Source organism: Trypanosoma melophagium (assembly GCF_022059095.1).
Source record: "Trypanosoma melophagium isolate St. Kilda chromosome Unknown ctg17segment0, whole genome shotgun sequence".
NCBI classification, from domain to species: domain Eukaryota; phylum Euglenozoa; class Kinetoplastea; order Trypanosomatida; family Trypanosomatidae; genus Trypanosoma; species Trypanosoma melophagium.
The window spans coordinates 78,234-103,153 of NW_027125145.1; the positions used below are offsets into that span (position 1 = coordinate 78,234).

Below are 24,920 nucleotides of genomic sequence, written 5' to 3' on the forward strand. Positions count from 1 at the left end.
AAATACATAGATGCATTTGTAATAAGAAAGAAGAAAGAGAGAGAGAGAGAGAGCAGAAAGAGAGACCATGAAAAAGAAAATAAAAAGGAGCACAATTAAAAAAATAAAAATAAAAAACACACAATAACACACACACAAAAGTAAAAAAATAAAATGTTGTACAGCAAGGCCATACAAATAAGAAAATGTGTTGTTACCCAGAAAAATTGGATCTAAAAACACCTAGAAAGAGAAATCAGGTATCACACATATTCCAGTAAGTACCGGTAACAAGAAATACAACTGGGTATCAAAAACAAAACAAAAAACTATTTTTTTCTTTTCTTTTTTTTGTTCCCCCTCTTTCCCTCCCTTTTATCTATTCGCAAAGCTGCCACACTACTACTTGAGTCCTTCAAGAAAACAGTAGCTGCTAGACCTTGCATAAACCCCTGTGGTATTACCTAATGAAATGATCTGGCCCGGGCAAAAGAATCCTGATGTTGGGCAGTATTTCCCTATACAACGTTGCAGTAGTGAAGGGGCAAACAGAACAGTGGAGTTTCCAAGTGTTACATTTACTTCAGGACGTGCGATAACATTCATTCCACCATGTGAAAAGTGGAAGGCAGCAACAGAGGATGCTACAATATTTTTACGCGCTTCACGAGCTACAGTAATGTCTTTTGTAACGTGAGTAACCGAAAGTTTTTCTTGTAAACCTATAATAAGGCTAGCTGCAGTTTCAGAATCTAATTCTGTTTCATCTACAACCAAGTCAATAATATCTCCAGATTTCACTGCTACTCCTTTTGGAGCTGTGAAATGTAATTGACCGCTCTCTGGATGACCAATGAAAGAGAGAGGAATACAAACGTTATCGTGTCGAATACCAAGGAATACTTTACATGTTTTTCCTTGTAAATCGCTGGAACAGTAAACATCTTTAATAACTTCTGTAGCCTTTTGTCCATCTAAAGTCATAATATTGTAAATCCCATCTGTGCAGCTTACAGAAGTTAACTGAACCGTTTTTACACTGATTGATGGGACAACATTCACCTGATGTCCTTTCAACATTGAACTACGCAGAACCACACCTGCCGCACTTCCAGTATATACACGATCATTAATAAAGAAAACAGAGTCTCCCATTTCATTCGCTACAGAGTCAGCATCACTAACATTAGCATCATTATTTTCATTGTTTTTTACATTATTACTATCCTCCGTCTTAAATGCTGGAGGACAAATACCTCCTACAATTGGCAATCCATTAAGCCGCTCGCCTAAAACCTGAAGGTGACCAGACAGCACACGTTCATATTGCAGTGCTAGCTTATTATCTAGTAAAGAAAAACAAATTGCTGGTGGTGGTCTCTTGGATTCTGTTAAATCCTCTACTTCAGGAATCGCATCAAAGGTAAAAACATCGCTTTCCAAGTCTGGTACACAACCAAGTAATAATTGAATATAACCACCCCCAGGCCGTTGGTGTCGTACAGCACCACCCACCATATGAAGTTGTTGTGGTTTCACATTTGATGGTGTCACTCCATTGACTTTGCATAAGTTATACCATACAACTTCAGGGGCATCAATCATTCCGGCATAATCCAATGAAACACTCATAAAGCAAAAATTAGGAGGTTGTGGTAGTGCTGCGGCGGCCACATCAAAGGCTTCAGCCGCGGCTATTCGTGGTCTGTGATCAGCACTCGAGGCACTTGTGAAAACAACAGACCTTGTATCTACAGCCAATTCTCGCTTACGTTGATCCCGTTCATCGGCGGCGAGAATCTCTCGAATAGCCTCAGGCGCCTCCACAGTGCTACCAAAGAAACGGCAGGGAAAACCACAAAGGCGCCGTACAGAATACTCTCTGAGAATAAAGTGTCTCATCAATTATGTATTATGACCTTCAAAAAGTAGTCCTATATATATAGAAACAGAGAGAAAGGAAGGCAAAAACAAAAACAAAAATAAAGGAGGAAAAATTCATATTTGGTCTATCCAACCTGTTTTATTTATTTATTTATTTTTTGGTTTTACATGCTGAAATCAAATAAAATCTTGGCACACTTTACCCACATCCTCATTGAACTCTTTTCAGCGTACTTTTTTTTTGTACATGTTTCTTCGGTTTGCCAAACAAAAAAAAGAAAAAAACCAACTTTACATCAGGAAAAAAAACAACTTGAGCGTCAAGACAAAGATATTAAGAGTAAGGAAGGAACGAACTTTATGGTGTATACACCAAAAAAAGAAAGAAAAAAAAGGAAAAGGCAAAACAAAACAAAAATAGACATACATGGAATTTCACTGTTTTTTTTTTTGTTTTTTATTATTTTTCCTCTTTCCATCCTTTCATTTTTATCTCTCTAATTTTTTTTTCACTCGCTTGCGCACATGGTATATCTTAGCGAAGCGCCACTTGTTGTTTTGATACATCTCTAATAAACTTGTTCCCTTCTACCACAGTGTTGTACCCACGACTGGACTGGTTGGATTTGTTATGTGCCTCTACCACATTAGGAACCTTACTGGTGAGTAAGAGAGTATTGGGTCCTTGCATAACAGTATCATTGACACTAATTTCATTCAAGTATTGTTTAAGTAAGACTTGAAGCTTTTGATTTTCCTCCTCTAGATGATGTTTCTCTTGTGATATGGCGACATTATCAAGGACCACCTTATTATACTTTATCCAAAAGCGTTCCAACAACCGCCATTCTTCTGAGAATGCTGCTCCATCTTCTGCAAGAGCCTCATCCTTTAATTGTACTGCATCATCACTTGCAATCAAACGTTTTACTTCTTGTTCAATCTCATTTGTTGAGATATTTGATTCAAATGAAAGAACCTGTTCACGTTCTGTTTCTAGAGGTTTACTTAGTTCTACCAATCTTAATATCTTCTCAGCCCGTGATGCTACATTACGTAGCTGATCTTCACTATCTTTGGCATTCTTTATAACTTCAGCAAGTCTAGAAGCTTCTTTATTCCTCCAGTTTTGCATTTTATTTTTAAGCGCTTTTAAATGCCGAATAGTAGCATCTCTCTCTTGTTGAATAGCAGTATTTTTTTGCTCCCATTCCTTAGCATTACGAGCCAAATTTGTTCTCCATGAGGTCACACTTTCTTGTAATTTTTCAATACGTTTAATCTGCGAAGCGATGCGCTCTGTCGTTTCCGCATCTTCCTTTGATTTATCCATGTAATCCTTCATATTAACCTGGGCAGTTGTCATAAATTCCTTGTAACGTGTATCTAGTTCAGCTCTAATATATTCACTCATTCGAATAAGATCATTTTGCATTTGTTTCCTTTCCTCTTCCATCTTCTCCATTGCCGTATCATGCGCCTCTGAGGTGTCTTCTTGTAGTTTCTTCTCTAACTGATCTGCCTCGGTGGCCATATTTTCAAGAATAAGTTTAAGATCCGCCACCTCATATTCATGCTTACGTACCAGTTCTACCATTTCCATTTCATAATCTCCCTTCATCTCTAGAAGATCCGCCTCAAACTCCGCTTCCAGCTCTGCCATACGTTTACTCTGCATCTCAATAAGGGCGTCCACTACTGTCATGTGGGAATGAAACACCAGCCGGTGCTGCTCCTCCACCTCGTCCAGGTCGTGAAACAACATTTCAATAACGGCATTCTTTCGATCTATCGCCGTTTCAAATGCCCGCCGCACGACTTCAATCTCCGCGATGAGTTCCTTCCGCTTGCACTCCCGCAGAAAAACCATCCAGCGCGCCTCGACGGCGGCCGCCGCCTCGCGGGTCATGCCAGCCTCTTCGCTCCGCATCTCCTGCAGGCGGGCGACGAGAATATTTTCCTGCCGCCGCCGCCGCTCCGCCTCCTCCACGCGGGCCTGTTCGAGGGCGACGGGGTTCACAGACTTCCTCGCCCGCCGCCTGCCCTTCTTCTTCTCCGCCGGCATTCCAGAAAGGGCGAAAGAGATGGCGAGAGTGTGAGAGAGAATGGGGTCTTATGCACACCACTGATTATATAAGTGTGCGTGTGCGTGTGTTGGATGAGATTGGACTTGTGCCTCTGTCGTTCTCTATTTTAGTAGTAGCGAGGGGCCTTTGTGTGGGCGATGGCTCTTTTTTCTTTTCGTTTCTTTCTTTCTTTTTTAGAGAAGGTAGATAATAACAATAATAATAATAATAATAATAAGAGGAACAGAAGAGAAGTGATGAGTTTATTGCGATATAAGAGTAGTTTTTAAAAAGAAACAAAAGAAAAAATAATAATATCAATGTAACGCAAAGTAGAGAAACGGAGAAAATATTGATAAAATGTTTGCATCATTTTTTTTTTTTTGATTGTTCTTGTTTTTCTTTTCTTCTATGCGCATTTGTACGAAGATTTTACTATACAATTTCGGGTTCGTTTCGTTGCATAACGAGTCGCCAGTCGATAGGACCACGTCGAAAGAGAAATGAAATATTTGAACAGATACCACAGTTAAATGGATTCCCTTTTCGAGAACTAAGGTATGTAATACGATGGCGACTGGAAAATTCCCACGTTGTCTCATTTCTCAGAAGTATCATAATATGTAATACCCATAAAATGAACACCAATAAAGCCATAACTCCACAAATAAAAATAGTTATAAAAGGAATAATATTACGTGCAATACCGGCATCCACTGTGTCATGGCCATAAAAACTAAAACAGCTCAATAATGCAGAGAATGCATAGAGCAAGTAGACTAATGCCACTGTAAGTAGTAAAAAGAATCGAAGATGATTCGCCTCACCTACACATCCTCCAATCCATAGACAATGATGATCAAACTTACGTACACAACGTTCACATCTTACACAATGTTTAGAACGAAGAGGCTGCCGTAATTGGCAAATATCACACCAATGAAAAAGTTTTTCTTCTTCTTGAGATAATGCATCTACTGATTCCGCAACAAATCCAGGATTAGGATTCCAATTCCATATCATTACCACATTAAAACATAGAGCCCAAAACAATAGCGCCAATATACTTTGTCTATCTAACTGAGACCAAAGAAATAAGATAATCAGTAGAATTATTTGTCCTACAATAGTAAAAACAACAGCAGCAAGAGTGGATGATTTACTTGCTGCTATACGACTCGATTCATTACCCCTACTATCGTTCCTGCGTGCAAAGACAGAGGTACGATTCCCCCACGGGGGCCCTAACGGCATCACTAGACTAACACCAGTCACAAGAAGAAGTGCAATAAGGTCTCATTTATGCGAGAATTTAAGTAAAAGCAGCCAAGGTACCAAATGAGAAAAAAAAAGATAATCGTGTAGTAATTGTAATTATTTTAACGAAAAATAAAATAAAAATATCTCCACATAGAGTATCGTTTTTTTTTGTTTCTTTTTCCGTTATCGTCGTCGTTGTCATTGTTTTCCTTTTCCCTTTCCCCCTCATATATATATATATATATATATATATATAATCAACCCTGCCCCACTAAGAAGCTACCTTCCACGTAACAAGAGTTGCCTTTCGATCACAAGCAGCCAAAAGAGTCCCACAAGGGTTAAGTGCCAGTGATTCAATACACTCTTCAAGTGCAGGATGAGTGAGTTCACATATCCACTGCAGATCCACTTCCTTCAAGACTCGCACACTAGTTCCATGTGCAACAAAGACAACCCCACCAACTGAGAGAATGGCAGTAGCAGGAGCATCGGAAAGTTCAGATGAAGCAATAAAAGATCCATTAAGGGAATAAAGTCTAATAGCATGTGTTCCATTTTGTGAACACCCCGCTAATATAATATCTCCTTCTTTTGCATTTACTGAAATAAGATTATATTGCCAAATATCATTATTACCATGACGTCGATGTTGCCAGATGTTTTCTGTTAAAAGAGATTCAGGGTATTTTACCGACATTAAGGGATACGAAATTGTTCGTATCAAAAGATGACGATCAATATCCCATACTGCCACATTATTATCTTCAGCTGATGATACCAAAATACCCCACTCTGATGAAACACAAAGAGAAGTCACAGATGCGGTGTGTCCATACAAAACACATACACGTCGTTTTACATTACCTCGTATTCGTGCAAGTTTAGGTTCTCCATGTAGAATTTTTTTAGCTATATCAATCATCTTTAGTCTTTCTCCATTTCCATCTTGCATAAATAATTCAATCTCATTCCATCCTTCATTATTAATTTTTATGACATGAATAGCACCAGATTTCATTCCAACATAAACAGTAGGTGCATCAACTGTAAATGTAGTAATTTTTCCATGACCTACATGAAAAGAGGAAATTTCTCTTGATATATCTTTCCCATCTAAAAGAACAAGACAATTCCCTCGGTAGGAGAGATAATTTTTTACTTGATCATTTACTACTTTAAAAGGCAAACAAGCTTTTGGTAGTGCTAAAGGTCGGGTTTGTGAGAGTGACTGAGAAAACTTTCTCTCACTACTTTCTTCCGCCCCAGAAGCAGCTGTAGTATGTCTTGAACGAGGAAATATAACTACGGTTCCATCCACTTTATAACAACTCATTGGCACAAGTTTATCAGGATGTAAAATAACACAAGACTTTGAATGAGAGGCATTATAACGAAGTGTAGGGCAAGGACTTTGAATAAACATAGAATCTGTTGTCTTTAAACGTGGTTTGTGTGGATGAGTAAATAATTGAATTGGTGTTTGACCAAAACAGTCAATTTGTGTTTGATGACTTGATCGAAGTACAGGATCTGTTATAGTTAAAAGATCAACAGATCCTTCATATGTTAGTGGATGAAATACATTTACAGCCGCTATGGCTTCCTTACCTCGTTGTTTGTAACCAAATATTAAATCAATCCAAAAATGTAAATTTTCTGAAGTATAACGACTTTCAAGGGCTTCTCTTAACATCAAAGTTAACTCACGTGGAGTAGATGCCCATGGTGGGAGTTGAACATTATTTACAACCTCTCCATCTTCTTTTGTTCCAAAAGGTATACAATTGGAATTAATAAAGACATCAGGTAAACAATACAACTCTGGTAAAAGTTCTTTAACATCTTTTCCTGTTGAAATAGTATAAGCCGCAGCCATAGAATCAAATACACGTCCAGCATCATCTAGTTTAGAATTCATATCCACAAAATAATCGGTAAAAGGTTGTACACGAACAAGATAATGTAATGCACCTCCAAGAGGGGAATAGTGAGAACCGTAATGATGTGGAATTAAATCCATTGATGTCCCAACACCATCAACTTCTGCAATTGAAGCAATATCATTATATTTTGCAATAGCCTTTTGTTCTCGATCAAGTGTTTGAGCTCCCATGGGTTTATTAAATCGACGAAAAGAAGTAGCTGATGTTAAATCCAATGTTTCCGATATAAAATCTGCCACAACATGAGGAAATATTGGATATTGACGTAAATCCCCGTATGAACGACCTGCGGCCAAGTTAAGATACATGAGATAGTGAAAATTTGTAATACGCCCCTCACACCACCAGTTACGCCACATTGACAAATTATTCTCTGTTAAAAATAACTTTTTATCAAGATAATGTCGTGCTACATTTGTAATGGCATTAAAAACTTGTCGTTTCATTTCTTCAGAATTAAACGAGAGAAATAAAGTTTCACCCGTGGATAGTAATAATTCTAATGCACAGTGTTGAAGTAAATTACGACGTGGCCAAACAGCTCGTATAGTAGATATATCTATAACTCTTTGAAAACAAGGAATTTCATGATTAATTTTAAATCTTTTTGAAATCCGAGTTGATGGATTGTATTCTTTATCAAGAATAGAGGATTTCTCCTTTCGATGATTTAACGTCATAACTTTAGATTCTTCTTCTTCTTCTTCTTCTTCCAATCCTGTTAAACCATTTTGAAGATACTCCACAACGTACGATATATCATGAGATGTGATATGTAATATGATAGGAACACGATCCATAGGAAGTACTAATTCACAATTTATTCTAGACACATTTCCCCCAATAATACGACCTGTTAATAACTGTGGAATAGCTGTAATAGAATACACTTCCAAGAGTTTCACATCATCTATACTTGACATACCTTCTCGATAAATAGATCGCACAAATTGCTCCGTATTTCCTGTATTGGTTATTCTAACATTATGAATAAATCGACGTAGCCGTACACGTTGCCATTCAGTTCCCATAAATCGATCTAATTCCCAACGATTTAACGGCACAGGCGTTTGTGTATAAAGATTTATACAATTTCCCCACCATGGTAATAGTGAAAAACGATAGGCAGCATATGCCGCTAGAATGGCACTTCCATCTTCTTTTATCGTCTTTTTATAGATTGTGGCCCGTTGATATACATTCGCCTCAAATTGATTCATACAGATACTACTATTCTGTCCATGATGGTGCAGTACTCTATTTAGATCTACACTAATAACAGTGGGTGGAGTGTGTGCGCCACACCGCTCTAACAGTGAAGAGACAAACATTCGAGCACTTGTGGCAGACTTCTCTAAAGCGGCTACACCATTGCGGGAGAGTTCAATACCCCATAAAGACTCACGTACGGTGTTAAAACTCTCGTTAACAGGATTTTGGTAATCTATCTTTAATATGGCATCTAATTCTATTACCGATACTGGTGAAACTCCACCCTTAATGAGTGACCAAATAGTGGAGTTATAGCGAACCAGACGACATAAAGATAATGCCATACTTAATTGAGGACTGTTTTCTTGTATAGATACATAAAGTAAACTTGAGGCGGCTCTTAAAACAACTAACCATGGAGCGGACTCTTTCATAACATCACCAGGGAATCTTCTTAATATCTCTAATACTAAAGTATTAGATGATAATAATAAATACTTCCATTTAGAACCATTGGGAGGTTGTACAAGCATTCCTTGTTTTTCCCAAGTAGAGTAATTAAATCCATAGTCTATACTTCCACTATGAGAAAGATGTAGTAATACTAACTCTCTCACAATATCATCATCATTCTTTTCTGCATTATATAGTATAGATGAAACTACTTTCCATTGTAATAGTAAAAGATCCTCACATACTCTATTTACACATTTTTTAGGCATCATTGTTACAAAACTGTCTGTTTGTAAACCAAAGAAAAGTTTTTGGGCACACTCAAAGAGAGGTAAGGAAAGACAAATCCCATTATGACGTCCACTAAGAGAAAGTGATTTTCCAAATCGTGTGGCATAGGCTTTAGCAAGTAATTGATCGGTCCATGTGAGATGTTCAATCATGCCTTCAGAAAAATCAATAGAATCGGTTTCACATGAATCTAACAAAATCACAATTGATCCAATCGTTCGAAGAAATAATACATAATCCTGCAGAAAAGACTCTGAGAAAGTTTTGGTCGCAAGTAAAGCAAAGGCACGTAAACAAGGAACATAAAGGTCATTAACTACAAAGTATGTTTTATGAATATCTAATTTCATTTGATAGTTTTGATCTGAACGTTTGGGCTCCAATACATTTTTAAGAATAATTAAAGCCACATCGCACAAGACATCACCACATCTTGTTTCTTCCTCACTCCATGAAATTTCAATCATGTATACAGAAATACGAGTGAGTAATTCCACCAATAACTTCATCATATCTGACTGATCAACTGTCAAACTAGAGAGGAGACCAAGTAGGTATCTTTGTATAGAAACTTCATTATTATTTCCATTTTCACAAGGAAAAACAAGATCATGTGCAAGATCTCCTTTTGCTTTAATAATATTATTTAGAAGTGTTATCACACGAATTTGAAGTCCATCTGTCATGTGTAATAAAAAAACCACTAGAAATATAACAAGTTTTCGTGCCTGTACCGTATCTCCAAAAGATGTGCTCTGTTCAATTACCCCTATTATCATATCAAGTTCTCTTTTAGAAAGACATGGTATATCAGGGAAGAAATCTTTTCGTAAAAAGTATTCATTTATCATAAGATCCAATTGTTCCTTTGATATAATTATACAAGACCATAAAGAGAGTGCCATACATCGTACAGCTTCATTAGAACATTTTAACAGTGTAACCACATCTGAGGCGATATCTTCATCTTGTAATTTAACAGAACTATCCGCTTGTAATAAATTATGTACAACGCCTAGTAATCCAATTGCCCATTCCAGCGCATTTGAAGTTAGTCTTTCTTCAGAAATCACCATAAATATCACAGTCTGTATAATATGTCTCAAATGAAAAGTTGTTTCACATAAAGGAGTAATAAACTGCATCGCAATAGATATGAGGGAATCATCCCAATTATTATTATTATTATTATTATTATTATTATTATTATTATTATTATTATTATTATTATTATTTCTATTTGTATTTGTATTTCCACCAAAACGCATAATAAGATGTAAAAGGAACTCCTCCAATGCATAACAATCATCACTACTATAATGAGAATTAATCCCTGTTCGAAGAATTTGAGTGTTAAAATAACCATAATCTTTATCATTCAAATATTCTTGTAATTTTTTTAATATAACTAAAAATGCTCCAACATCTTGAGACCATAATGTAAAGTCAAGAATAAGTGGTAAAAGATCGGTTCGAACAATCATACGATGTCCAATAGCGTTACATAGAGAAATAGCCATCTTTTCACTTATTCCAATCCGTTTATGTAATAATGTTCTTAATAATATAACTATATGATCTCCTCCGTGTGATGGGGATTGACAGTACAAACTCTCCGCAGGGTGTTTTTGTATAATAGCACACACACATTCCCACGCCTCTTCAAAGGCCTCTGAACCTGCAGTTTGTAAGGATGTCAACCAAGCAAAGAATGGAATTCCCCCAACCGCATCTAACACGGAATAAACCGGAGAAGAAATATAACGAAAACGTGGTCCATTTACTCTTGCCCAAATAACGTCTAATGACAATAAAGTATGATCCATGTTATGCCCATTGGGAGAAAGTCTAAGAGGCATAGAAGTTATGATGAGATGCTTTGTTAAACGCTCTGATGCTATATGGAAAAAGTTTACATCATTATCATGTTTCTCCATCGCATTAATGGGAGATCCCCAACGTTCTACATTTCCTCGTAAGTATAATTCATCTTCTGAAACACCAATAACGAGAGGCGTTCGTTCTTTCGTATAGTATTTAGTAAAAGGAAAAGCATTTCCTGAAAATACAACTTTTCCTTCTGTATTATGTATTTCCTGTTGTATCCACATAGCAGATAGTAATATCATTTCCTTCGTCATTATACCCTCTTCATTTTGCACTATATTTGCCAAAGCAGGATATAAATTTACCACAAAGCTTCTATCCATAAAAGCAAATGAAAAAAGATTATCACTTCCCATTGCAAAAAGCAATGATACTTCCATTTTAGATAAAGAACCACTAAATAATCCAAATGATCCGAAAAGGATTTGTGGTGGATAATTATCCGCAGGAACACATGCAGTACCAAGTGAAACCATATTCACTCCTTGAAATAAATTACCTACACTTTTTAACATGCCAAGAGAAACTTCAACATGAACTATTACTTCCGTTAAAGATGGTGTAAATGCATTTCCGACCGTATACAAAGATATTCTAACTTTTAAATGCATTTTGGATAAAAAAGATGCAGAACCTCGTTTGTGTCCAAATACAGACATAGATATCATACACCACTGACATGTTGGTACCCTAATAATAGGTATAGGTACATCATTAGATCGGAGTTGTCGATTTACCCTTACCGTTAATCGAAGTTTCAGTGTTCCATTATTAGAAAGGAATAAGAATAGAGAAGTTTTATTTTGATCAAAGAAATGTGAGAGTAAAATAAACTCTCTTTCCTGCTCTAGTGAAGATGGATTAGGTTCTACAAGGAACCAAAGAACAGATGAAATACAATTTTCAGGTTTAGGTACAATGAGTTGAATGGGTATATCTATGCCACCGTGTAGATTAGATTCCCATTTGAGTCGATTTATTGCCGGTGTATAAAGTCGTGTTATTGTTGGAAATCCAATAGAGATTTCAAAAAATGACATGGGTTGAGAACAGGGAAGTGAATCATGTAAAAGATTTCTCCACGTTGACAGTAAAGTCTTTATGGAAGTAGGATCAAACACCACAGCGTCCTCACCCAACTCACGTAAACACATCTGCAGTAGATAAAAGAGAGCATTCTGACTAACCCCACAGTTCCCTAATTGTCTCACTACGGTGACAAGTTGATCAAAACAGGTTTGCCTGTATGAGTTATTTTCAGCTATTACAACTGTAAATAACTCTGCCAATAATGGAATTGTGTTTATTCCCACTAATATACATATATTTTCCAGGGAATTAGAAAACATTTCCAGAAAAAGTTGCATGACAGATGATCCAAGTAAGGCATATTGGGCTGTTTTTGCTTCTCGACTAACGACTCGTTGTAGAGATTGTAAATACTCAGGATACACAATGCGTTGCATATTACAAGAAAATAAATTATCACCATAAGAAGATTGAAAATTCCATCCACAAATTAAATTTTGGCATGTTATAGGAAATATCATTAATTTTTTATTTGAGAAAAAAATTTCATCGAACACAGCATATGAACTTACAGAAGACATACTGATAAAAGCTCGAACAACTATAGATGTATATAATCGACAATGTAAAAAAGGGCCATTAGAAATAGTCGACTCTAATTTACAGGAAATATCTTTACTAGATAATTCTCCGGCGTTTGCTTGAAGAAGTGTTAATAAATGTAACCCCAAGAGCAAAAAATTACATTGAAGAAAATATTTATCTATAGGCCTCTGTGTTTCACTCGCATCTTTTTCATAACGGTAGTGGATTAACATTTCATTAAAAAAATCACAAAGATCAAGAAATGATAATTCTAAAGTAAAAACATTTTTCATATTTTCACAGAGTCTATATAAGCAGGTTAGTATATGGCCAATTTGAGAAGCAAAATAGGTTCGTACATCTGCATTACACTTTACAGCCTTTATACACGTTTGAAGACCCCAACACCCTGAAACAATAGATCCACTAGACTGAAAATCCGATAAAATAACAATTTCTTGTAATATAGCTTGAACTGGGGAAACATTATTTTCCGAATTTAACATTACAAGAGAAACAAGTTCTGAACACTTTAAAAGTAACTTAGGTCCACTTTTTACTTCTCTTATTAAAAGAAAAAGAACAGTACCTAACGTTGACACTATATGTTTTTGTAAAGAGGGAACTCTTGTACATACCTCACTCATAAGTTCTAAAACCAACAAAGTCTCATCTGGAGTGGATGTAAGTAGTAATCGTTTATCAAGTTCCCCAAACAATTTAGCAGAAACAAGCATGGTGAAAAAAAATTCTTCATTGTAAAAATGAGCTATAGTAATAACTGTTTGAACAGCATACGTTAATACTCTTGAGGATGAACTTGATACAAGTTCCACTATAAAATTACAGAGAGAAGCGGCTCCATTCTTTTGCTTTGCATACGCCTCTGCTGAGGAACACACTATAACGGACAAACGTACCATAATCATTATAATAGAACCGAGATTAGAATCTTCTTTTTCTGTACACATACGTATATAACGAGCCACCACATGTACAAGAGTATCACTCACAAGTCCTGCAGAGACAATATCTTTCTCTCCAACACGAATCGCTTGAATAATAAGTTGTGCAAGATATGAAAAGAGCGTCGGACGGTGCTCTGCTGTTTCAAGGGAAGCACGTAAAATGACACGTAATCCAAATAATCCTATAGTGTTTGTGTATACAGATTGATCTGGTTCTGTATCTTGTGATGACTTCCAATGAGAAGCCCTTAAATATAAATAGAGCGAATGACGGCCTGACCTTCCACTATCCGGTAATGAGAGAAGCAGACAGAGAATATCAAATAATACTGTACTTTCTTCGTTAAGTGAATCGTTTGGGTCTTCGTTATTACTACACCACTGAATAACTGTTGATAAACATATGGAAGGTCCACTACATAGAGCAAACTCTTCTACCCATAACTTTGTAAAATTAGATGTATGTAGTAATACTTGAAGTATACCTCGCAATACAACAAGACGAGCATCATGTCGTTCAGGTGGTACATGACTTAATGATTCCACTAATATTTGAATAGGTGATGGATTCATGCGAGAAAGAATTATACAATTATTGGCATCTGATAGCAAAAATGATACCGTACGTACAAAGGAACCAATACACAATCGATAAGAATCTAATTCCTTAGAAAATAATGAAAGTTGTAGTAAAAGTGGTAAAAATAAATGTATTCCTGAAAAATTAAATTCTTCCATAATAAGATAACGCAAACATTCACGTGGATTCGCTTCTGAAACGAGTTCAATCACTTGCATATAATTCTCTAAATAACCACCACTTCTTGATATAAGATGACGTAATCGTATATTTGATCCCAATGTCTGTACTACAACAAATAAGAGACGTGTACGTTGTAGTGCATCCCAAGCATGAACATGAAGTGAAGATTTACGCATTAACTGTGCGAGTAAATGTACTGTTCGGTATTCCAACTTCACATCATGGGAGGCGAAGTAAAATTCGGTAACGGACGCCCAAAAGGCTGATACCAGTTGTGTTTCATTCATACAAATAACGTTTTCTTTATTACAATCATTTTCCATTTTGTAGCTTTCATTCAATATGTTAATACACAAAGAAAAAGAAAAAGAAAAAAGAAAAGAAAAGAGTTAATATAGAAGGAAGAGTATGACTATTCAACCCGAATGAGTCTCTGGTGTCTCAAACTTGTTCGTAGTGTAGAAAGAGTAATTCATATGTATGCATTATACCAACAATACATGTATCAAAGAGAAATATCTGAAAAGATCGTTTCGGTAAAATAACAACAATAACAATAACAATGACGACAAAAATAAAAAAAAAGAAATAAATAAACGAATAAATAAATACTTTCAACTCCCTACTGCTTTTTCTTTTTCTTCGCCTTTGCCAACTCCATTTCTAGTTTTTGCAACTCAACTGTACGTTTATTTTGTGACAAGCAACGAATAACCTTATCAATTACATTTTCTTTGATATTCTGAATTCCATGCTCTTTTCGACAGGCCTGAAACAATTCCAAGGTAGAACTCCAGCAATGATTATATACGGCGTTAATACCTAAAGTGTAAATTATTACTGGAGTCTTTGTTGAATCTGCCCGTGCAGTTTTAACCACTTCAAGAGCCTCTTCCCATTTATCTGTTTTCCCAAATAGTGATAACATAACAGCATAGGTGTTATTATCTCGTAAGGAGGGATCCATTTCTTTATAAAATTTAACTGCCTCTTCCCACTCTGGAGATCGCATAAGACTACTCAATACTGCGTTGTTTGTCGTTGCATTTATTTGTACACCATTTTCTTTCATTTTATCATACAAAGACTTGACAATGTCTACTTTTTCTACTGAGGCACTAAGAGCACAGTTGTACATCAGTGTTAACGTTTCAGTATCACATCCCTTTTCACCTCCAAAAGGTATACTATTAATTAAAGTGAGTGCCTTTTCCCAGTGCTTCTCCTTTGCACATTGAAGTAACTCTTCTGAAGAGACTGAAATTCCTGGAGTCTTTTGTACATTAGAGGCATTCGAATCTGAATGTTTTGTAGATTTCAATTCACGTTTTGGCAATGAACCCACTATTTGATCAGATAAAGGTTCTCTTCCCACTGCCTTAAAAGCATGATTAATAAAAGCAACAGCATAAGGAAGAGCTGTGGCTATAGGAAGAGATTGAGCGTAAAAGTCTGCAAGTTCAACAATTTCTTTTGTCATCTTTTTTTCATGTAATATAGGTAACATTTTCCTTAGAATAAATTTAGCCTTGAAAACAGGACCCTTTTTCAAAAGATGTACTGTAGAACGTAAAGCATCTTCTGATCTTGAAGCTCTGGAAACTGCTACTGCTGCCAATAAATGTGCACCACGAAGTCCTATCATAGCTTCTTGTCTTTCCACTTCTTTAAATAACAATTGAGGATTTTCTGCATCAATTGATTTCCAACAAAGTTCAGAAAGAATTACGGGATCTTCAACATTTAATCCCCGTTTACGAATATCTTCAAGGACATCCTTAACATTTTCTTTTGGGGTAATTCGTAATAACTCTGCATATACTACTTCATCCACATCACTAGAACTAACTAATTGTGAAATCATTTGTCGTCTGCGAGGTCCTTTTTCAAGTCTTGCAAGTTCTAATTTATGTGTTTTTCCAAGTCGATCTGATGCCGTAAGTGTTTTTAAAACGTAATCTGTTACCATTATTACTGCTTCAGGATCCAAGTTCCGGGATGTGGTTAAAAGTTTTGATTCAAGCAAACCATTTTTATCATTGAAACGTTGTTTAGAATTTTCAACAAGTTGTATTGCTTCTTCCCAAGCACCATTAGAAACCAATGCGTTTACCGCCTTTGAAACTGTAAAAATATCTAGCGAATCTTTCACAGTATCTGAAGCTGAACGAAATTTGTTAAGAAATGTTTCTCCATTTTCATGGCGCAACTCAAACTTAGATAATTCGTTATTTAATCTTCTATCTTTTAGTTCCTTCAATAAAGCAGACTTAATAGTCTCTCGATGAGATAATGGAACATATTTAAGGCGTTTTTCCATTATTCGAACTGCTTGTTTGGAAACTACGCTGGACGGTGTTGAGGTAGATACTAATTGATTGAAATATTGAAAACATGTTTCCCATTGTGTTGAAAGGTACATTTTTTCTAATATACCTGTTTTTGGATCCTTTTCACATATTGGAGAGGTTGATGTTCTTCGTTTAACCCATTCATCTCCTAAAGTTTTGTATTCTTCTTCACGTTGTAAAGCTAGTCTCTCTTTTTCTGCATTTTCCTGACTTTTCCGTAACTGTTCTATTTCTCGTTCACGTTGTAGTTCCCATACATCTACAGATATAGTTTCATCTTGTATAGGAGCAATAGGAGCAGCACTAGGACTACTTGAAGAAGCTATTTCTGAAGAAATTGGGACTGTAATTGAAGGTTTTATAGGTGTATGTGGTTTACGCTCTGACTTTTCAAATAATGCTGCTACAGTATGATCAATTGTGTCCCTCATCATTGGTTTAATAGAAACAGTCGATTCAAAAAGAGGTTTATCCTCAGAAATAGTAACCTTAGTAACCTCAAGAGGTGTAGTAGTTTCATTTAGAAAGACCTCTTTTTTTTCTTCTTCTTCTTTAGCTAATGATGCGACAGGTTTTGAAGGAGTTTGTAAGGGCTTAGTTTTTTTGGAATCTGTAATGAAATCTAATGAAGGAACTGCTTGTTCAGATAATAAAGATTCAACACTTGAAGTTTTAGTATTCTTTAATGGTGTTTCCTTCTTTATTGTACCCAATTTTACGTCCTGATCTCCTCCTTTCTTATAAATAAAATCCAAGGTTGGTACCTTTTTTACCTGTGGTTTATCTTCAGTAGATGACCCTTTCTTTTTGGGTTGTTGTAATGGGATATCAATAAGCGGTACTCGCTTGGCGATACTAGTGGAACTTCTTATAACATTAACCTTGGGTGTTCTTTGAGTAGACAAGAATTCCGCAACTTTATATGATACACTTCCCAATGAACCACCTTTTTTTCGACTTTGTGATTGTATTTTCTTTAATTGCTGAGCATACAGTTTACTTGTTACGCCAATCGGTTCTACAGCTCCAACCTTCTTTGCTGAATCAAATAGAACTTTTGCTGCCGCTGCAAATCCGGAGACACTACCACCACCACCACCACCACTATGGAGGGGAGACATTAACTACAATAATTTTCTTTGAATAGATATTGTGTTGTTTATTTTGTTTTATTGATGAAAGGGGGGTAGGGGGTGTAGGGCCTTTTTTTTTCTTTTGGCGATACGGCTAGATATATAACAATGACAACACAGCACTTTTAAGAAACAGTAACAATAATAATAATGACAAAAAAAAAAGAGGCGTGAAGAATAGAGAAATATAGAGAGATGAACAGAAAGAATCAAAGAAACAAATGACAGATACATATTATATTTTTGTGCTCTCATGTTTTATTATCATTACTATTTCTTTTTTTCTTTTTTCTTTTCTTAAAATAAAGGTATCTAAATAATGAAAAGTGAGCTTATGCCTTCACCAAATAAGTCATGCAATTTACACGAATCTACCACAGTTGGAAACGGTTGTAACATTGAAACATAGGCTTTTTCTGTTACTTCAAGAAGGTACTGGGCTGACTTGACTGGAATACATTCTTCTCCTATTGATATATCAATCAATGCCACTTCTCGAAGCATTTCAACAATTTCCAAGTAAGCCCCATAACTTAAGACAATAAAATTAGGTTCACCTAATTTTGAACTAAATGTTTGTTGAGCTCTCTTCGTAGCAACAAAAAGAGTATCCAGAGGCAAACGACTATCAACTGGATTAATCTGAAATATCTTTGTAGTTTCATGAGCCATTACAGCTACACTTATAAAAACTATAGGAAGTCGAATAGTTTGAATGAATTCTACGAAACGATCGTGAAAAATTTGACGAACAACTGCATGTACGTCCTTTACAGCTAATAAACCATCATTTATTTCTGTGGGTTGATAACCTTCTTCAATTTTCATCATAAGACCACAAACAGCAGCTGAAGCAGATTGTAAAAGACGTCTCACATCTCCATAGTGTGATGCTGTTTGATTACACAAATAGTTTATAGCTTTTTCTGCGAATAAAGTAGGTTTAATGTGTCTTACCCTTCTTAAAAGAATTTCTTTTAACTCAGCGAAACTATATGGTTCAAAAACTAATCGTTTTGTTATATCCAAACGACTTCTAGTTTTCGCATCTGCTGCAAGTTCCATACTATTAGAAATAGTTATTAACTTACAAAATGCAAAAGGGAAACTTAACCAATCAATAATTCTGAAGAAAGCTTTATGGTGCCTTTTTAACACCTTATCCACTTCATCTATGACAATCATACACAAAGGTGTGGGAGAGCTACCCCAACCTTGTCTAAAACGTTTTTCTATTAATGCGGCACATTGCTCAGGTGAACAATTTTCACTATGACCCAACCTTGCTTTACTTAGATGAGAATTTAAAGTCCAGTATATATCAGAGCTTTTCTGAATAACGTAACCGTTAAGAAATACGGCAGTTGGTTTGCTTCCAGATGGAGCTGAATGTGCAAGAACAGCAAGGGCATGGTTAACGGATGCTGTTTTCCCAGTTCCAGGCATACCAAAAATCTGCATCACAGGGTGAACACTATCATTAAGAAAATCAACAATAGTATTTACGTGAGTATCGCGACATGTTAGTTCCTTTGAAGCTACAGCGCTAGATACGCTAAGAGCAGTCACGCCCTCACGTAGCGCAGAAATAATACATTCATTTGAGCGACCTCTTTGACGCTTCATGCCTTCTTTATGATGAAGATTATTATTCATAATACATGAAAGGAGAGACAAAAAGTATAGGTGCAAAAGAAAAAAAAAAGAAAAGTAAGTTTCTTAAGAGGGGTAAACACATGTGGTATATAACCCATACCAAAGTAAAGATAAGATAAACCGAGATAAACAAAATTCACTCCATCGTAACATTCTACTATACGTACACTTCAACACAGTGCAACATTAGGTAATCAGATACAATTTCTAAATCACACCAACTCCTCACTACTCCTCTTCCCCTCACCAAGAAAAAAAAAAAGGAAATAAACCTAAAAAAAACTCGATAACCCCATGGCATTCCAAAATGAAGCTCTTGGTTGTTTGTCAGCCGTAACCAATCGAATTTTACCATTATCGACAAAATAAATCTCACGCCATGTCGGAAGAATGCCTAAACCCTTAAACCCAGAATTCCCATATTCATACATCCCACGATCCCATTTAAATTTTCGTTGAAAGGTGTTTTCATCAATTTTCTCAATTGGTACTGGATCCAGATAACCCTTTTTAACAAACCGAGATTCATCCTTTAATAAATTATGTACTTTCTCCCCGTGGTGTAATCCTCCCCATGGACATCCCATAGCTGCACCAGGTGCAAGCATCTCGTATGCCTCCTCACCACGACCTTTACGACGGAGAGAGAGAAACTCCTCAACTACTTCCATTTCTAAGCCTTACTTAGATTAAGAAAGAAGAGTACAAGCAACAAGGAAAAAGAGGTAAATAAGATGGAATATATATAAGGAAGAAAAAGGAAGAGATTTACAACTATCTACATTACACAATCAATAAGAAGAAATGAGTCTATTATCTTACTAGAGCATCTTGTTTCGTTTCGTTAAGCAGTAGAATATCTCATTACTCTTACTCAATATTTGTGACTAATATGAGTTGAATCAAATACAGCACGAGGTGATTCCTCAGGGAACTGTTTGGCAACATCTTCATGAAATGCACGTTCAGACTCCATATTCTTTTCAATAGCAACACGTGCTCTACGTGCTAGCTCTAACGGATATGTTGGATCTAATGCCATTCGTGCAGCTTGAGCCACATCATCTTCTTCATCTCCATTTTGTTCCTGAAGTAGGCGAAGCATACGTTTTTTATAATCATCCCAATCACCTCCCATGAGTTCTACTTGCTCTTTTATTACACCACGTCTAAGTTTACTCAGACTTTTATTTCTCCAATATGAACTTACACAAGATGGAGGTTTTGCCCCTGGAATTTTATGGATATAGGCAAAATGATTCAATGATTCTACTTTGTGCATAATCCATAACTCACTCCGTAGTTGTTTTTTTAACTCATAAGGAAATCTATAACGATGCTCCATTGGTATATGAGAAAGAACACCCTTATTCCTTATGGGAAGGTCATAATAATCTAACAGAATCCACCTCCGATTTGTTTTAATTTCGTATTCAATAGGATTAGGTTCATTCGGTTTTAAAATAGAATTAAGATTAGTACAACAAACAGCTAAAACTCCAGAATCAGAAAGGTATGAACCCGCTTCATCAAAAAATTGTTCTAATCGACCTGCATAGCCATCCATTCCTGGTGCGTACGAATTTGTATTTTCGGAAAAAAGGGAATCAAATGACCCCTGATCAGGGTAAAAAACTATTAAATCATATTTTTGTTGTTTTGAAGATTCTGGATAATCATCCATAGCTAAAAACATTTCTCCAACTCGAAAACTTATCACATCAAAACGTTTACCCATTTGTTGTGAATCTTTTCTACTAGATTTCACAGCTCTTGGATTGGGATCAACTCCACGAACTATGGGAACACCACATTGTCTAGTTGCAAAGGCAGCAACACCACAACGACTCCATACTACAAGAGCTTTATTTAACATTAAAGGACCCCTAAAGTTTTTTAACCAATTGCTGTATAACAAAAGTGGTTCAAGATCAACCTTTGATGGTACCATAACACCAAAAGGTGGATGTACTTTATAACGTTTTGGAATTAAGGGAGCCAAAGTAGCTCCTTGCTCAAAGTGTGAAAAACTTCTCAAGAGTTGAAGATATTCATCATATGTAAGATGTGTATGATCTGAAAGAGGAAAATACTCTTCTACAAAAACCTGAAACCTTTTCCAAAGAACCTGAGACCACTTATAGTTATCAAAGTAAACATTTTGAATACCAAAACTAGAGTTTAGTTCAGGGTCATTAAAATCATCTAAAACCCAAAAGTCTCGACGAATAAGCAAACGATTACAAATTTCTTTTAATCTCAACTGCGATCCAATCATATCTACAGGGCTAACTGCCGGATACTCTGATCGTAGCAAATGTCGAACACCAAGGTGAGCACGGTGAATGGTCTCTATTTTATTTAAAGGGGCTACAAAGAAACCATTTTTAACTAAAGAGCACACACTATCAATTGATTCCGATCCATCAAGAGGAACATAACCTAATGGATACCTATACGGATCTTTTGTAGATTCTGGACGCAGTATAAGTCCCCTTTTAGAACCAGGTAAAAAGAAATATCTGATCCGTTTCATTCCTAACAGTGAAAGAAAAACAAAAGAAGGAAAAAAAAAGACGAAAGAATGCATAATTGTAAGATTTAAGAAAACTCCCACAGAATTTCTATAGGAAAAAAAAATGGCCAACGGTCTCTTTGTCTTATGTAGAAAAGAAAGTCGACTTTAACATAACACAGGAAAAGAGCAAAAAAAAAAACATTAAGATCCACGAGCACGTTTCTCTGAGCGAAGAAGAACCTTATCTCTTAGAATATTTTGAGGAACTAGAGGTTTTCTTAGTGAAGAAGAATTAACCAGATCACCATAGACCACTGTTAGAGCTTTGCACCTCTCATTGACATAATGTCTTTGAACTTCAAAATCGCCCTTAAAACCACTAGCAATAACAGAATATAATAGTATATTCCGTGGTAAGAATATGGTTATATTTTTTGAAAATCCCAAAATAAACTCAAAAAGCATGGAAAAATTCATTCCTATAGTTTCCTCTAAGGATTTATTTATATCAAAGAAAGGCGCAGCGCAATACATCTCCCCACCCCATGGTGGCGAACAATGTACGGCATCAACATTGAAATCCTCCGCTTTTAGAGAACGAAAATCAGTACAAATAAAAGTAACTTGCTCAGAAACTCCATAAACTGCAACATTATGTTTCGCTGCCTCAATTGCATCATTATCCATATCAATAGCTATAACCTTATTGTAAACTCGCGCAAGTTGAACCGTATCTCCACCGCACCCACAAAACAATTCAAGAACAGAACCCTTTTTCTTTAGAGTTTGATGGATTTCACTAGAAGAGCGTGCGATACTTTCGGGAGTTACTTCAAACCATCCTTTCTTTGTCATCCATATCCCTTCATCAAAACGTGACCATAACCGATGACGCTGCCCGTAATACTTTTCCACACTTAAGTCATCAGAAAAAGAGGTTCCTATCTTGGCCATGGCTTTCAGAAATAAATAAAAAATACACACAGGAAAAGAGACAGGGGAAAAAAATAAACGATAAAATTCCAAACAACTAAAGGAAAAAACCACGCACGACGAAAGAAGAAAAAAAAAAACACCAAAACAAGGGAACACAAGAGCGCCAACCACGATACACAGAGCGTGGAAAGAAACGAGATCCCGACCAAACCCCCTCGCTAGGCGCGCCGGCCGAAGGACAAACGGACGGGTGACCCCACGGGGGGCCGACCCATTTCCCAGGGCGGACGAGGGGGCGGCGGGATTTTTTTTTCTTTCCTTCTCGGGTGTTTTCGTTTCCCGGTTGCCTTGCCGAACCTCCTGGGGATGTGCGTTTTTTTTTGTTTTTTTCCCTTTTGTTTTTTGCTCTTGGGGTTCCTGCTCGGGGTCGGCGTTCGCGGGCCTGGCTTTTGTGGGGGCCGAACTTTTTTTTTCTTTTTTTTTCTTTTTCTAGCAGCTTTCGTGGCGCAAGAATGGATGGCGGAGGGTATCGAAAACGCCTTAAGAGGTTTTATGAAGTTTATAACCCTTCTTGTCTTTCCTCAGTGGGCGCTATTTTAACAACTTACCGTGGAAGAGAAGAAGATATTTTCCGCGTACTGGTAGAGAAGTACGGGCCTGAGCCAACACCGGAAGAAAACGTCGGAGACCTGTCAAACTTATCAGAACCTCGCCAAAAGCATTCTGAGGATGTTAATCTCAGGAATAGTTACAATTCTTTACCTTCCTGTCAGTATGAAAAGCCTTCTGATTTTTTTCTAGACTTTGAATATAGCGGAATTCAGGATAGGAAATGGAAACCGTCGTCAGATATAGAGGAGAACAATAGAGCAACTAATAAAAATACTTCTCTCTCTAATGAGAGTAAGAAAGATGACTTTAAAAGATTAAGGAAAAGGTTGATCGAGTTTTATCAGATTCACAATAAATCGATGATACCATTTGTGGATGAACTAATTGATAATTATGGTGGACAAGAAGAGAAAATGTTTAGAGACCTTCATCATCAATATAATGACTCACAAAAGGTTGAAACGCCTGCTCCTATTACTCCCTCTGATGAACTATATGATGTGATTAAGCGTTTGAGTAATGCTCTTGAAGTTAAAACTGCAGAAACTCTTGCTCTAAAAAAAGAGAAAGAATCTCTTTCTAAAGAACTTTTTGGCGCGAATAGCGCATTAGATAATTTTCGAGAAGAAGAACAATTCCTAAGAACTGAGATGCAAGCTTTAGAAGAACAGTTGCAGGGAAAACGTGTTAGTGTTGCTCTTGAAGCCAAAAATAATGAACTGTCTACGTTACGAAGTGAGAATGAGGATCTTGCAAAAAAGTTGGCAACTGCAAATGAGCTATTAAATGATTATCAAGAAAGGGAAAAACAACTTGAAATGCAATTGCAAAATGCATTGAAACAAATACATATGAACGAAACATTTCTTTCTAATGGGTCTCTTAGGATTAATGAAGCTCACAATGAAGGCAATTGTCTTCATTCTCAGTTGTTAGAGTTGAGGAAAGAGTGCAAAGAAGTTAAGTCATCTTACCATGGATTAAAACATCGTATTCGTGTGCTTGAGCTTGAAAAACAACAAATTCTTGATGAGCTTAAGAATTCAGAAAAGCGTAGTTCAGAAATAAGTAATTTACTTTTGGTAGAGCACCGAAAAAATCTTTCTTTACTTGAAGAAGTAGCCGGTTTAAAATTGGCTGTTGAGAAGCCTTCTAATGAGACTGCTTTCGCGTCTATAGTTAACGAAATTGAAGCTCGTTTTTCTCAGCATTATGAAGCTGAATTACAACGCTATCGAAAAGAAATGAATGAGTATTACCTGTATGCAGAAGAACAATTGCGACGCCGTGATATAATTATTGCGGAAATGAACGTGAATGACTAGCGGGTTTTTTTTTCGTGATGATAGCCCTGAGAAAGTGGGTCAGGGTTAGGCCTTTTTTTTATCACC

At 36.4% G+C, this 24,920-nt stretch overlaps 10 protein-coding genes across 10 annotated transcripts; 1 reads left to right on the forward strand and 9 right to left on the reverse strand.

Moving 5' to 3' along the window:
* Positions 1–381: 381 nt before the first annotated feature.
* LSM04_008396 (uncharacterized protein) lies at positions 382–1,881 on the reverse strand (the record flags this gene model as incomplete). Its single annotated transcript, XM_067334272.1, has 1 exon — positions 382–1,881. The coding sequence occupies one exon, from the start codon at positions 1,879–1,881 to the stop codon at positions 382–384; it is 1,500 nt and encodes a 499-aa protein (XP_067193419.1).
* Positions 1,882–2,398: 517 nt separating this feature from the next.
* Positions 2,399–3,928, reverse strand: LSM04_005023 (Dynein regulatory complex protein 1/2; the record flags this gene model as incomplete). Its single annotated transcript, XM_067334273.1, has 1 exon — positions 2,399–3,928. One exon carries the CDS (start codon positions 3,926–3,928, stop codon positions 2,399–2,401), a length of 1,530 nt encoding a protein of 509 aa, XP_067193349.1.
* Positions 3,929–4,364: 436 nt separating this feature from the next.
* On the reverse strand, positions 4,365–5,183 carry LSM04_001809 (Palmitoyltransferase; the record flags this gene model as incomplete). The annotated part of the gene is made up of 1 exon (XM_067334274.1): positions 4,365–5,183. One exon carries the CDS (start codon positions 5,181–5,183, stop codon positions 4,365–4,367), a length of 819 nt encoding a protein of 272 aa, XP_067193289.1.
* A 277-nt stretch (positions 5,184–5,460) lies between these two features.
* On the reverse strand, positions 5,461–14,646 carry LSM04_005611 (BEACH domain; the record flags this gene model as incomplete). The annotated part of the gene is made up of 1 exon (XM_067334275.1): positions 5,461–14,646. The coding sequence occupies one exon, from the start codon at positions 14,644–14,646 to the stop codon at positions 5,461–5,463; it is 9,186 nt and encodes a 3,061-aa protein (XP_067193354.1).
* Positions 14,647–14,945: 299 nt separating this feature from the next.
* On the reverse strand, positions 14,946–17,795 carry LSM04_001562 (Pentatricopeptide repeat; the record flags this gene model as incomplete). The annotated part of the gene is made up of 1 exon (XM_067334276.1): positions 14,946–17,795. The coding sequence occupies one exon, from the start codon at positions 17,793–17,795 to the stop codon at positions 14,946–14,948; it is 2,850 nt and encodes a 949-aa protein (XP_067193282.1).
* A 324-nt stretch (positions 17,796–18,119) lies between these two features.
* LSM04_005193 (AAA+ ATPase domain) lies at positions 18,120–19,433 on the reverse strand (the record flags this gene model as incomplete). The annotated part of the gene is made up of 1 exon (XM_067334277.1): positions 18,120–19,433. The coding sequence occupies one exon, from the start codon at positions 19,431–19,433 to the stop codon at positions 18,120–18,122; it is 1,314 nt and encodes a 437-aa protein (XP_067193352.1).
* Positions 19,434–19,735: 302 nt separating this feature from the next.
* LSM04_004874 (uncharacterized protein) lies at positions 19,736–20,134 on the reverse strand (the record flags this gene model as incomplete). Its single annotated transcript, XM_067334278.1, has 1 exon — positions 19,736–20,134. One exon carries the CDS (start codon positions 20,132–20,134, stop codon positions 19,736–19,738), a length of 399 nt encoding a protein of 132 aa, XP_067193346.1.
* Positions 20,135–20,337: 203 nt separating this feature from the next.
* Positions 20,338–21,999, reverse strand: LSM04_006286 (uncharacterized protein; the record flags this gene model as incomplete). Its single annotated transcript, XM_067334279.1, has 1 exon — positions 20,338–21,999. One exon carries the CDS (start codon positions 21,997–21,999, stop codon positions 20,338–20,340), a length of 1,662 nt encoding a protein of 553 aa, XP_067193373.1.
* A 183-nt stretch (positions 22,000–22,182) lies between these two features.
* Positions 22,183–22,935, reverse strand: LSM04_009128 (RNA cap guanine-N2 methyltransferase; the record flags this gene model as incomplete). The annotated part of the gene is made up of 1 exon (XM_067334281.1): positions 22,183–22,935. One exon carries the CDS (start codon positions 22,933–22,935, stop codon positions 22,183–22,185), a length of 753 nt encoding a protein of 250 aa, XP_067193434.1.
* Positions 22,936–23,429: 494 nt separating this feature from the next.
* LSM04_009167 (uncharacterized protein) lies at positions 23,430–24,854 on the forward strand (the record flags this gene model as incomplete). Its single annotated transcript, XM_067334282.1, has 1 exon — positions 23,430–24,854. One exon carries the CDS (start codon positions 23,430–23,432, stop codon positions 24,852–24,854), a length of 1,425 nt encoding a protein of 474 aa, XP_067193436.1.
* Between the last annotated feature and the right edge of the window lie 66 nt (positions 24,855–24,920).